We start from the raw sequence: 14,279 nt of genomic DNA on the forward strand, positions 1-14,279 counted from the left end.
CAGTGGCTTTAATGGTAGCTTGGGCTGATGTGACTGTCACAGGTGGCCATGCGGGGTGGGAGGAGGCCCCCTATGCAAGGCAAAGGACCCCTTCACGGCCCCCCCAGACAGGCCTTTAGAGACCAGCAGCCCCCCCATTCTAGAACAGAGCAGGACCGGCCACCGCCAGAAGAGGGCACTGCTGCATTAGACTCCAAGCCCCACCACTCCTCCATGGTCATTCAGAAACTAAAGGCAGTCATGAAACTCAGCAAGTTTCCTGTCTCGGTTAGCAAGGAACCTGGTAAAGCCCCCTCGCTCCACCCCCCATGGAACAAAGCCAGAATATTCCCCATGAAGTTCTCCTCCAAGGATCAGAGAGACGGTGGAGATGGTGGGGACTTCCTGGCACTAACTAAGGCCAACCGCTCCGACAGCATGTTGATCATGGACAGTGGCATGGTCATAGATGGGAGCTACTTCCAGGCTTCGGATGATGCCAAGCCCTCGGTCAAACAGCAGTTGCGGAAAGCGCTGAGCCGTATAAACATCTCCAGCAGGCTTCAAGACCGGAGGATATCCCCTATTGAAATCCTTAGTGTGAGCTCTGTAGCTGAGAAGAGGATGTCTGGGTCTGGGTCCCAAAGCTCCAATGACTCTAACAGGGAGGAGAGGAGGTGGCAAGCCTCCCTGGCTTGGGACATTAGTGAGCAAGAGGATGGCAGCAGCTCTGAGGCAGGAAGCATTAGTAAAGAGGCCTACTCTGACAGGAGTAGTAGGAGCAGTGCTGCTTCATCCTCCACACTGGGTACCACGGGAGGAGACTTAGGTGGAGAGGAGGACCAGGAGAGGGCTGTAGATTCAGACGAGGAGCTGGAGGAGTGCCAGGGAGATTCTGAGGAGGAGGAAAAGATGTCGAGAGGAGGAGGAGGAAAGGAGCGAGACTCAGATGGGGACTCAGACACAGAGAAGGATTTGGAGACAGAGGAGGAGTCCCAGACAGAGAGAGACTCAGACACAGAGAAAGAGACAGATTCAGGATCAGAGACTGAGGACAACAAGAGGAGTGCGACATCTGCAGAAACTGAGGACACAGCACCAGGGACTCGGAAGTCCTCACCCAGGCCACCATCCAGTAGAAGATCCTCTGTGGTCACCAGCCAGAGCAGTGGCAGAGACAGGTCACAGAGCCGCAGTAGCAGAGCCAGTAGGAGAGCATCCTCTGACAACAGTGGAAGTGTCTCTGACCCAAGCTCCAGGAGCTCTAGATTTACCAGGACAAGAAGCGCTAGATCCAGGTCCTCCTCCCACACTCTAGGGTCCGAGGACACCATCGACGAGGAGAGCGAGGAAGAGGAGGAGTCTTCGGGGGAGGAGGAAGTGGAGGCTGAGAGCGGAGAATCACCAGAGGAGCATAGTGAGGGGTCGTCTTCCAGGAAGTCCAGTGGGAGTCGGACAACGGCCTCAACAGGAAATGGACGAGGACCGACCGCCGTGTCCTACTCTACAGAGGCCAGCGGTGGCATGATGGACACCTCAGATGACCGTTCCCCTGTCACCGAGGATGAGGAGGAAGCCACGATGAAGAGACCGTCCAGCGGTATTTATGGAAACGGCTTGAAGCAAAGCACAGAGGAAGAGGAGGAGGAAGACGGGGAATCGGAAGATGACAACCCAGCTGATTCCGATGCTGATGAAGCCGTAACATCTTCAAGTGAATTCCGATCCCATTAAGTAAGATCACTGAATGCCTTGGATTGCGTGTGCAATTATCTGAGTGGAATTTATTATTGTCATATAAGCCATTTTAGGAAGCTTTTAAATTACAGAGAGTCTAAAATGCATGCCCTTCCTTGCTTTGTTCTCTTTTTGGTCCTATCTCTAGCTGCCGCTGCTGCTGCTTTTTCTACATTGCTTTCATGAATACTGAAATCATTGTCCTTTGGTGGGATAATCTTATTCTTCCTTCTAAAGCTCTTAGGGCTCTGTAGTAAATGGTTCATGATTGCTTCTCATCTGTCTGTGTCAAGAAGCATAACAGATTGTGGTTAATTCACATCAGAAGACATAATAATTTCCTTCAACAGCTCCGTCTCCGGCATGACAGTGTGACATTGGGTTTGCTGCTGGCATCTCTTCGCCTTGCCCGTCAAATGGTGTGAACCCATCTCTAATGATGTTGTGATGTTAGGCTTCATGTCTCTCATATATCTGCCTTCTGTTTGTTTGTGTTGTTCAGTACGGGAGGAAGAAGCGGATTAAGCTGGTGGTGGACAGGGAGTATGAGACTAGTTCGACGGGGGAGGACAGCGCTCCGGAGCCCCAAAGAAACCGTCTGTCTAACCTGATCAACCACAGCAACATCAATGGCAGCGTGTACCTGGCGCAGAACGGCTCAGTCGTACGCACCCGCCGGGGTGTCCACTCAAACAACATCAAGGTCAACTCCCCAGTGCGGCTGGGCAAGCACTTTAAGAAACTGGACAAACTGGCCGTGACTCACGAGGAGAGACTGCCCCTCAACAGCCCCGTGGCAACCACGTCCTCGGTCGACAAGACCCTCAACACCCAGCCCTCCAGCGGCTCCCTGGCCTCCAGCACCACTGGCCCAGAGAGCATAGCGTCAAAGTCCAACATCACCAAGGCCAGGAGCGAGAGAACCCGGAACGCTGAGGAGCAGGAGTCACCAGTGGACAATGAGGACGTGAGAGAACCTTTAGAATCTCAGAGCGATCGCACACAGTCCGATGAGGAGGAGCTGTGGATGGGGCCTTGGAACAATCTGCACATACCAATGACAAAACTGTGACTTTTGTATTTCCACTTTGCTACAGTATGTGACAAATTGTACTTTTTAGTATTGTCCCCAATTATTTTGCATAAAGCTAAATTGAATTGCACTTAATTTCAATATAATGTCTTTCTTTATCAGTAATCCACTGGTTTGCTTTTACAGTACAAAAGTAATTGGCGTAATCTTATCAAATGTGCTACTCTAAATGTAGCTACATTCATTTAAAAGTTTTTGCAGCCAGTAAGTTGTTACGTTTCTTTTAAATACAGGTTCTCAAAATGTTGAGTTGACATGCTATTTTCCTAATATAGCCACTTCTAGAATGTTGTTTCCATAGAAAGCTGGATAGATTTGGCTGGGAGACATGAAGATGTATTGATTACGAAAGCACTTGCTGTCCACCTGGGCCTATAGTTGTGCTTTGGAGACACCCCAATCATAAAAGTCACTCAGACTTCAATCCATTGTTCTTTTTCCCCCCATTTTTATACAGATTGGTCCATTTTTTAGGGAGAATTGAAATACTATCCTGTTTGCTGCATACTGCATATTTGACACGTCTTGAAATAACAATTCTGGTTGTGGTCTTGTTTTGAATCGATATTCGTACTGGCCATGTGATGTTTATAAGCACATAAAAGCAATGCAGTAATCTTTGTTCTAGTGCCGATATATCAAACACACCTTCATCTGTCTGGCTACCAACCTGATGATGGATACAGAAATAAATATTTCACAACAAAATGATGCTAGTTTTATTCATCTAGTCCTTTCCCGCTCTCTGAAATAATAAAACAAATCAATTTGTTTGTAGCGAGAAGGGTGCCAAGTTTAAAAACCCAGTCTATTCTATGCCCAGTTAAAATTTGATATTGCAGTCAGTTAAATTTCCATGTGTTTGCTTTTGCTCTGAGAATCAGCAGTATGATGATCGATTACAAGTGAGTACTTTGGTTACTATTCACTAGAGCTAGAGAACTTAAGAAGAAAGTGTTTCTTTTTAATAGTTTCTGGAAGGAAAATATATCAAACATCCATTTTATTGATTTAACTAAATTGCCTGATTATAGCGATGCCAGTGCGTACACAGTGAATTAATTTGGGCTTATTATCTCTGCGTTAGTCAGAGGATGGTTTGCCTCATTAATCCTGAGGAGAATTATATGAACTGAGAAGTAGTGTGCTTTGGTTCTGGAGTCATATCTACATGTCTACATACTCAAAGCTTATCTATTTCTACATGGTTAACTTTTAATTGAATCAAGTCTGCCCAAAGCTCACACTTGTTGTCACATATCAATAATGCCAATATTTCTAACATGTTATACTATTTGTTTAGTATTGTTATTTAATTCCTTTCCCCATAAGTGTAATCCTAGCCAATAGCAACAGAAATATCCAGTAACAGTATTGTTCAAAGTGGCAAACCTGTGAACTCAATTGATAGAGATAATGTTCGTAGTCTTGCTGGTTCCTTCTTGACTTTCCTTTTTTATAGCAACTTTGGTTAATTATTACTTTGTTTGCTCAGAACGGTCGTGCAATAATTTCCTACAACTGACAAACACTTCTGGATCATGAATCAGGAGCTACAGACGTATTTCTCAGCCTCCCAGATCTGGAATACTACATTGGCTCCTTTGTTCCCCGCACATCGGGCTTTCCTGTTGCTGTTGACCAAGATGCACGACGGCAACGCCGGTGACGGAAAAGAGGAAGGAAAGGGGGACTCCAAGCTAGGCTGAAAAGACGGGCTACACAGCCTCCTCTTCCAAGTATCCTGATGGCGAATGTCCAATCACTGGAAAATAAACATTGTGAACTCAGGGCAAGGCTTCAATCACAGAGGGACATCAGGGAATGCTGTGTCTTTTGTTTTTACAAAGACATGCTTTACGGACGATACACTAGAATCTTCTATTCAACCAGATGGCTTTCCCATTTTCCGTATGGATCGAACGGCGGCGTCTGGTAAGAGTAAGGGGGGTGGGGTATGTTTCATCATCAACAATTCCTGGTGTACCAAAGTTGAATACATCTCCAGCTCCTGTTCTCCGTTTCTGACGGTTAAATGACGACCCCACTATTTGCTGAGGGAATTCACGTGTTATTATCACAGCTGTATACATACCGCCACAAGCAAACACCAAGGCGGCTGTCAGAGAACTGTACAAGATTATTAGCCAGCAAGAATCCTCTCACCCAGAAGCAGTCGTTATTGTCACAGGTGACTTTAACCAAGCACATTTAAAACACATTTTTCGCAAAATATCACAAACATGTATCCTGCCCCACGAGAGGAAGCCTACATGCTGGATAATGTTTATACAAATATACGTGATGCGTACAAAGCCACCCCCCACATTGGCCAATCAGATCACGGCTCTCTATTCCTACTCCCCGCCTACAAGCAGCAACTCAGAAGGGAGAATACAGATAGTGATGCACTGGACAGTTGAGGCAGACAATTCCGAGCCATCCAGGAAGACTCTGCAGTTCCGGACGACCAGGTGCTTTTGATGTCCAAGGCTGACTTGAGGAAAACTCTCAAAAGAGGGAATACTCTCACAAAGCCGTCGACCCAGATGGACTCCCTGGCCGCGTTCTCAGAGTGTGTGCTGACCAGCTGGCGGGCACCTTCTCAGACATCTGGGTCTGGACACCACCTCTTGCAACTGGATCCTGGACTACCTCACAGGCAGACCACAGGCTGTGAGGATTGGGCAACCACACCTCCTCCAAACTGACTCTTAACACAGGGCCCCCCCAGGGGTGTATCCTCAGCCCCCTGCCTGCTAACCAACAATGATGAGTCAGCCTATAGGGAGGAGGTAAGTGAACTGGCATTGCGGTGCAACCGTTCCCTCAACGTCAGCAAAACAAAGGAGCTGATTGTTGACTTCAGGAAGCAAAAGAGGGAACATGCCTGAATCCACATCAACGGGACTGCAGTAGAGAGAGTCAGCAGTTAACTTCCTCTGCGTCCACATCACAGAGGACTTGTCATGGACCAACAACAACACCACTCTGGTCAAGAGGGCACAACAGCGTCTACTTCCTAAGGCGGCTGAAGAAATCTCCAAATACTCCTGCTGCACCATCGATAGTATCCTGACCGATTGCGTCACGGCCCGGTACGGCCCTCAGGCGGGTGGTGAAGATGGCCCAGTACATCACTGGGATCGTGCAACCCCCTATCCAGGATATCTACTCGGTGCCTGAGCAAAGCCTGTAGCATTATCAAAGGCCCCACACACCCCAGCCATGAGTTGTTTACTCCCTTACCGTCGGGCAGACGGTATTGGAGCATGAGGTCTGATACCAACAGGCTCAGAGACAGTTTCTATCTAAAATACTGCTAAACATTAAATGCCTGATCTGATGCTCTGCACCTTAGCACACATGCACTCACTCACACATACACCCACACAGACATACACACACACACACACACACACACACACACACACACACACACACACACACACACACACACACACACACACACACAAACAAACAAACAAACACACTCATGCAACACACACATCCCAACTGTTGCTACCAGACTCACTGTGCTCTTTGCTCCCACAGACCGATGATGCTAATGGGGTGTTGAGCATTTTTCCTGCAGGGCAAAGCCTTCTGGGAGCCGGAGTCCTCCCATCTGATTATGATTTCCAGACACAGAGAGAGAAAAAACCAATCTCCAAAATTGACTCTGCTCTTTGCTCCAGCACCATCACCACTTCTCTCTTTCTCTGGCTTGTTGACAAATGAGTTTCCTTGACAACCAGGGAAGCTTTCAGCCCCAATCCATTTCAACATTTCAACATTCTCCTGGATGTGAGAAATACTATGGGGAAATCTCACAGTTTTCCTGAGTTTACCATAGATTCATGTTCATTCTTCTTGCCAGAGAGTATGTGAACTCTTTTATTTTTTATTTAAGTCACGTTTTACTTCAGGCTGACGCAAGATTATGCAAATGTTTCGGTTCATACAGGAGTAATACAATTATTATTATTTCTTTCATTTGGATTTATCTGGGGGTGCTACAGCACCCTCGGCACCCATACTTCCCAAGGCTATGAGGCTACAGTGTATATAGAAATAACTACACTCAAAATGAAAAATGACTCAACTAAATAATGAGGGTTTCTATCATCGGGTGTAGATTACATCTCGCATTCCACTGTTCCAACTTGTGAACAACGCTGCATTGGATTTATGTTAATGCGACTCTGTGTAGCCAATGGCAATGTCCGCTTAAGATATAAGGAGCCACTTGTGGATTTGACAGAGGTAGCGCAGTTCCACTTCCGACACGTCAAAACAACCCCTATGCAGACGTCGGCTAAAGACGTCCAAATGCTTCCGATATGAAACAGTTGTTTTAAGTGTGCAGCACACTCGTTCGTCAGCCGAACTGAAGCATGCTGAACTGAAGCATGCTGAACTGAAGCATGCTGAACTGAAGCATGCCGAACTGAAGCATGCCGAACTGAAGCATGCCGAACTGAAGCATGCCGAACTGAAGCATGCCGAACTGAAGCATGCCGAACTGAAGCATGCCGAACTGAAGCATGCCGAACTGAAGCATGCCGAACTGAAGCATGCTGAACTGAAGCATGCTGAAGCCTTAAAAGGGATCTGATTGAATTGTGTTGTGTTGACACCTCAAACCAGTTATTTTTAAGCAAAACCATTGGACAGTTTACGCTGCTTATTTCAGGCTTTTTGAAGAATCACAGTGTTCTCAAGTGATCCACTAGATGGCATCTGACACTGTACATTTTGCTTGTCTTTATCCACTGTGGCGAGCACCCTCAACGGGTCGGAGAAACAACTGGATGCATTCGGTTTTCACAGGCCCCCAATGTCCGGTCTGGAACGTGAAGTTATAAGCTCTGCTGGTCAGCTGCTGCGTAGCAACCTAGCGGTGCCAGAAGCCCTGGTCTGCCTTAGAAAGCCTATGTAAATTACAATGGGCAGAATGGCCCCAAAAACATTTTAGGTGGCTGTTTTGGGCTCAGAAATGTGTTTATTATGATCAAATTCATTCCCCATGGTGAATTATTCTAAAGTTAGCTACAAATCTAGATATTTCATTAAATGGTGATCATTTTGACTACTACACTGCCTCCAACATAGTTTTTTGAGAATTTGGCAGTATGTCCAACCGGTCTCACAACCGCAGACCACATGTAACCACACTAGCCCAGGACCTCCTCATCCAGGACCTCCTCATCCGGCTCCTTCACCTGCGAGCTCGTCTGAGACCAGCCACCCGGACAGCTTATGAAACTGTGGGTTTGCACAACCAAAGAATTTCTGCACAAACTGTCAGAAACCGTCTAAGGGAAGCTCATCTACATGCTCGTCGTGCTCACCAGGGCCTTGACCTGACTGCAGTTCTTCGTTGTAACCAACTTCAGTGGGCAAATGCTCAACTTCGATGGCAACTGGCACGCTGGAGAAGTGTGCTCTTTCCGGATGAATCTTGGTTTCAACTGTACCGGGCAGATGGCAGACAGCGTGTATGGCGTTGTGTGGGCGAGTGGTTTGCTGATGTCAACGTTGTGAACAGAGTGCCCCATGGTGGCGGTGGGGTTATGGTATGGGCAGGCATAAGCTACGGACAACAAACACAACAAACACAATTGCATTTTATCAATGGTAATTTGAATGCACAGCGATACAGTGACGAGAATATGAGGCCCATTGTCGAGCCATTCATCCGCCGCCATCACCTCATGTTTCAGCATGATAATGCACAGCTCCATGTTGCAAGGATCTGTACACAATTCCTGGAAGCTGAAAATGTTCCAGTTCTTCCATGGCCTGCATACTCACCAGACATGTCACCCATTGAAATTGTTTGGAATGCCCTGGATCGGCATGTACGACAAACAATATAATCAAATCAAATCAAATTGTATTTGTCATATACACATGGTTAGCAGATGTTAATGTGAGTGTAGCGAAATTCTTGTGCTTCTAGTTCCGACCATGCAGTAATATCTAACAAGTAATCTAACAATTTCACAACAACTACCTTATACACACAAGTGTAAAGGAATGATTAAGAATATGTACATAAAAATATATGGATGAGCGATGGCCGAACGGCATAGGCAAGATGCAGTAGATGGTATAGAGTACAGTATATACATATGAGATGAGTAATGTAGGGTATGTAAACATGATATAAAGTGGCATTGTTTAAAGTGGCTAGTGATACATTTATTAAATCCAATTTTTAATTATTAAAGTGTCTAGAGATTTGAGTCAGTATGTTGGCACCAGACACTCAATGTTAGTGATGGCTGTTTAAAAGTCAGATGGCCTTGAGATAGTAGCTGTTTTTCAGTCTCTCGGTCCCTGCTTTGATGCACGACAGGGTGCCAATATCCAGCAACTTCGCACAGCCATTGAAGAGGAGTGGGACAACATTCCACAGGCCACAATCATCAGCCTGATCAACTCTATGCGAAGGAGATTTGTCACTCTGCATGAGCCAAAGGATGGTCACCACAGATACTGACTGGTTTTCTGATCCACGTATCTGGGACCAACAGATCCATATCTGTATTCCAATTCATGTGAAGTCCATAGATCAGGGCCTAATGAATATATTTCAATTGACTGATTTCCTAATGAACTGTAACTCAGTAAAATCTTTGAAATTGTTGCACATTGCATTTATATAACCGACTTTTGCTTTTGGACTTTAACAAGGCGACACTCCATCTTAACTCCTCCTACACATGTGTTTCTTTTACGCCTGCTATGTTAGGTTATGCGGAGAGAGCCCTGAGAGAGAAAGGAATTGAAAGGACTCTGATGTGGAGTGATACTGATTTCTGTAGTAACTGCTGTTCACCAGTAGATGGAGGTGATGAAGTTTGCATTACATCAACCCCTGGTATCTAATCAATTGGTTTGATTACAGGCAGTAAACGTGTTTAATGAAGTGGCAATTATATCAGTTGTTTTTAATTGCATGATATAATGACAGTCACGTCCTGCAAAACAAACGGTTCACCTCTGCTTAGGAATGACTTGTGTAGACCTTTGTTAATTAACACTTAACTTCACAGGTAGAGTACCATACTGCTCTCAACGTGCCCTGATCTACTCAAAGTTGACTTTTCACCAGCAGGCTGCGTCACACTGACAAAGCTCTCACCCTGAGCGGTGTGTTTTCTTCCACACAAGTGCAGTCGTGGGAGAAAACAAGTGAATTACACTGCTCTTGAGAGAGAGCGAGAGAGAGCGAGAGAGAGAGAGAGAGAGAGAGAGAGCTTACAAGGAGAGGCAATCTAATTAACACTTAAAAATGATTACAAGATTACCTGTAGCCTACCTCAGGACTTTAATGACATTATACCCTTTGATCTTCACATGATGGATCCCCATTGAAATATTTCAAACAAACATCCAAAATAAATAATGAAGTGAATAATTACAAGCTTGCAGATTTGGAATAACAGATCATCATGGTCTCTTCAAATTCTATAATTAGCAGGAAGATCAGAGGGAGACGTTGCGCGTGTCAGAATACAGAACCTGGAGCTACAGTAAAGTTCAATACAGAAGTGGGAGCTGGTGTTGACTGGAACTCATGCATGCAATAGGACGCACGCACACACACACACCGGACAAAACACAGCACACAGTAGCGTCAGAGACGTTGACCGCAGGTGGGTAATAGCTCGGTGGTCATATTCTACTGTTTCACTCGTTTAAACTCACTAGAGATGAACCACACCAAACAGTTTGTATATTTTCCCAATTGTATCCCAATTTCATCCCCATATTTTTCCCAATTTCTGTCACACTGTATGATGGCAGGACTATGAGAGAATTGAAACCCGCAATACAGCCAATTTTCCTGGACTGAGTATAGATTTTTTTTCTTAGTATTTCTGTTTTTCTTGATCTCCCTTCACCCACAAACACACACAGAGTAAATAATGTTGGCATCACACCCAAGCGTTTTATTATATCTCAAAACGCAAGGCCTATAGAAAAATATAAGCCTGGCACAGTCAGGCCCAGTTAATGGGGGGGTGCTTCATGCATGTCTCCTGCTCAGACATTAGAATTACACTCATTTGGTCAAAAAATGTCCTCTTTACACAATGAAAATACTGTTTTAAACATATTGTTTTCCACAGGTGAAATAAAATATTGTAGACTACCTGGCTTCACCACAACAGAGAACTCAATGTTACTTTCCTAACCCCGGTTCTCTGATAATATAAGTGAGATGCATCACTATGAGATTCGCTCCAGGCAGATCACTACTAGGAAGAATCAATCCCACAACGTCTGTCGGAGACAGACAAGTCGACTGGCGAATTAAGCGAGCTCCTCTTTATAAAAGGTGCCTCTGGTTATTCTCAAGCATGCCTCTACCTTGTGCTCTTGCGAGCAGGGAAAATGTGGTGATACAACTCAGTCGTATTATCAGAGAGCCAGGGTTACGAAAGTAACTGAGTTCTCTTTCAAATATTTGATGTATCACAGTGGGATATGGCCAACTCTAGTATAGCAGACATGCTCTCTGAACCCAGGGTAGTCCCAACAGCATCACCCTTCAGAGGCTCCCACACTGAGGACAGGCAGTACGCTCCAACGAAGGTGCAATGACATGCAGTTGGTAAAAACTGAGGGGTGGCCCAACATGCTGCATCCCAAATCTTAACAAAGAGATGCCTTTGAATAGTGCCCAAGAGGTAACCATACTTCTGGTGGAAAGAGCCCCTCAGGCCTTCCGGGGGCTGTAAATCCTTGCTATTAAAATACAATATAATAGCCTCCAATATCCAATGGGATAGGTGTAAACAAGAGAGGGGCCTACCCTAGCAGGGAGGGGCCCAAGATACAAAGGGTTAGTCACTCTTACGTAATGCTCTCGTTCTAAGTAAATGTGCAAAGCGCATACTGGACATAAACGGTGGAGACACGCTTCTTCTGTAGAAGTGAAGGGCGGAGGGTGGAAAGCCACAAACTAAGGTGAGGCAATGATAATTATCACTGACCTTAGGCAAAAAAGATGGGGTAAGGTAACAAGGTTACCTTGGATAACCCCGGGGGGAAACTGTAAGCACGAATGGTGGACTGACAGTGCGTGCAGGTCGCTCACTTGCTTTGCAGGCAAAAAGTAAAGCTGTTTTTAAGGAGAGAGATAGCTCAAAAGGCTGCTGTGAAAAGCCTCAAGCACAATAGACAGGTCCCAAGACAGGGCTAAAGACAATACTGTGTATTGTCAAAACCTATATGACCGGTCGAGATAGCGGCTAAATAGACCTTTACAGTGGAGAAAACCTTCCCTCTGTCCAAAAGATCCTGCAAAAAGCATAGAACCTCAGATACGAAGCATGCAATGGGTAAGGAATGATCTGCCTTAGGTCACAACACTTTTTTTTTAAACTCTCCACTCGTTCATACAGTGAGCGTGTAGAAGGGGTTCTGGCACTTTAGATAGTCTAAATGACCTTGAGTGGCAGACCTGTCACATTCAAGTTCATCCTCTCAGGGCCAGTCCCACGGTACCTGGGTGAGGGTGGGAAATCTCCTCGTTTGCTAGCCTCAAAAGATCCCTGCATAACGGTAGTTGCCAGGGCTGGTTGTAAAAGCAGGAGAGGGATCTCCTTCCCTGCCCATCGAGAGGCTTTAAGATGAGGGATGGAGTGTCAGGCATAGATGAGAAAGCATAAGGCATCACCCTTGCCAGGGGTCTGCTAGCACTTCCACCCCTAGTAGTGTGTTTCTCAAAAACTCCCAACGGGTTGTCCCTTCTATCAGTCTGGGAGTCAGTCTGGATAGACATGAAAGCGTGCTTTAGAGGTGGAAAATGCCAGTACATGCGTGTCATGTGCACTCCAGGGTGCAACAACGCATGTCCGAGGCATATGAGGGGGCTCTGTCGACAGGGTATTCTTTTGAGAAACATGCTTTTGAGTTCTCAATCCTCTTGGACTGTGCCACTAGTGAGTGGCAAGAGCAGGGCTATCAGACGTCTTAATCCTGAGTTCTCGAGTTTTAAGGACCAGACATTGAACTGGGTTTAGAAAATGTATTGAGGAAATGTAATGGGTGTGAGAATGAGGATTCGGGAAGGGAATAAGAATGGAGCAGGTGAAGCCGAGGGCTGCAGAGGAAGGATCCAGGGGGGGGTGGACTCTGTAGAGTTTGGTTTGGAGTTTCAGGTAGACATCATTGTCAGGCCATGATAGTTAGGCTGCTGTGGTGATGGCAATCCCCCAAGGAGATCCTTGGAAGAACCGAAGCGATACTAGATCACAAAACTTGATAAGGCTCATAACACACAGAATCAAAAAGAGGAGAACAAAAGAGGAAAACTGTTAGTTTGGTCAGGTTTAAGTAGGGTGGCAGTGGTGATTAAGAAGAGTGAGGACAGGTGTGGAGGCTGATTAGCAATGAGTTGCAGCTGATGCTTGTTGTGGAGCTGCATTCAAGGCAACTAGTTAAAGTGTTGCATTCAAGTCTGGTCTTCTCTCCTGAATTTTTGTTCTGACCCATAAAACCTAGTGGTCAAACATGGAAGTGGATCTAATCGTTTTTCCACCATTCATTTTTCCCATAGGGTATTTGGTATTTTATTAGGATCCCCATTAGCTATTGCAAAAGCAGTAGCTACTCTTCCTGGGGTCCACACAAAACATGAAACATGACATAATACAGAACATTAATAGACAAGAACAGCTCAAGGACAGAACTACATACATTTTATTTTTATTTTTTTAAACCAGGTTTGCTGTTCATTTAAGCAATATGAGATGGAAGGGAGTTCCAGGGGGATTTCAGAAACACTTAAAATAAGGGCTGTGTTTCATGTAGGTGTACCCCGGCGTGACGTTTTGATAACCGTGTAAATCTCTCTAGGACAAGGTGACTTATCAATATATTCCTCTGTATTTACCCCCCCCACAAAATGAAATGCTAATTAGCTGCTAATGTGGCTATCATAAAAACTACAAATGCCATGATGATCTGGACGAATTGTGAGAAGGAATAGGTGGAAGCTAGACAGCCCGGAAAGATGGCATGAGACGAAGGAATGTGTAGTATCGGTGGAGAAAGTTGTGTGTGTTAGCTGTGGGGTTCGGAGAGAAAAAGGCAGGTTAAGGTTGCCTGTTAGAGTAGTACAGAAAGTGTCGTATGCCGAAGCAGTGAAGAGTGGTAGAGGAAGATGGTTACAGGGTGAGGGATACTGAGAGGATTCCTGTGAGTAGGCAGAGACCAAGAGAGAGTGATGGGAAGAATATGTGCTTTAGTAAGGTGGACTTTTTACCATTTATACTCATGGTTGTCAATTGTACTGCAGAAATGGAAAATCGAGGTGGCAGTGGCAGAGGAGTACTTGTGATTGTGAGGATTTACTGCAGAACAGTTGTAAGGGGTGTTGAGTGGTAGTGTACTGTCCTCTCAGATCGTTGGTCTGGAATAGGATTAGATAGGGTTAAATAGTGGAATG

At 45.5% G+C, this 14,279-nt stretch overlaps 1 protein-coding gene across 1 annotated transcript in view; it reads left to right on the top strand.

Annotated features, from left to right (window-relative positions):
* LOC129829113 (protocadherin-15-like) overlaps window positions 1-2,307 on the top strand; it is a 227,364-nt gene extending 225,057 nt beyond the window's left edge. Inside the window, exons 39-40 of the mRNA XM_055890656.1 lie at window positions 43-1,713; window positions 2,219-2,307. Coding sequence (XP_055746631.1) covers window positions 43-1,713 — 1,671 coding nt within the window. The 3' untranslated portion in view covers window positions 2,219-2,307. The remainder of the gene's footprint in view (window positions 1-42; window positions 1,714-2,218) is intronic.
* The last annotated feature ends 11,972 nt before the right edge of the window (window positions 2,308-14,279 follow it).

The sequence above is a fragment of the Salvelinus fontinalis genome, chromosome 30 (genome assembly GCF_029448725.1).
Source record: "Salvelinus fontinalis isolate EN_2023a chromosome 30, ASM2944872v1, whole genome shotgun sequence".
Taxonomy (NCBI): Eukaryota; Metazoa; Chordata; class Actinopteri; order Salmoniformes; family Salmonidae; genus Salvelinus; species Salvelinus fontinalis.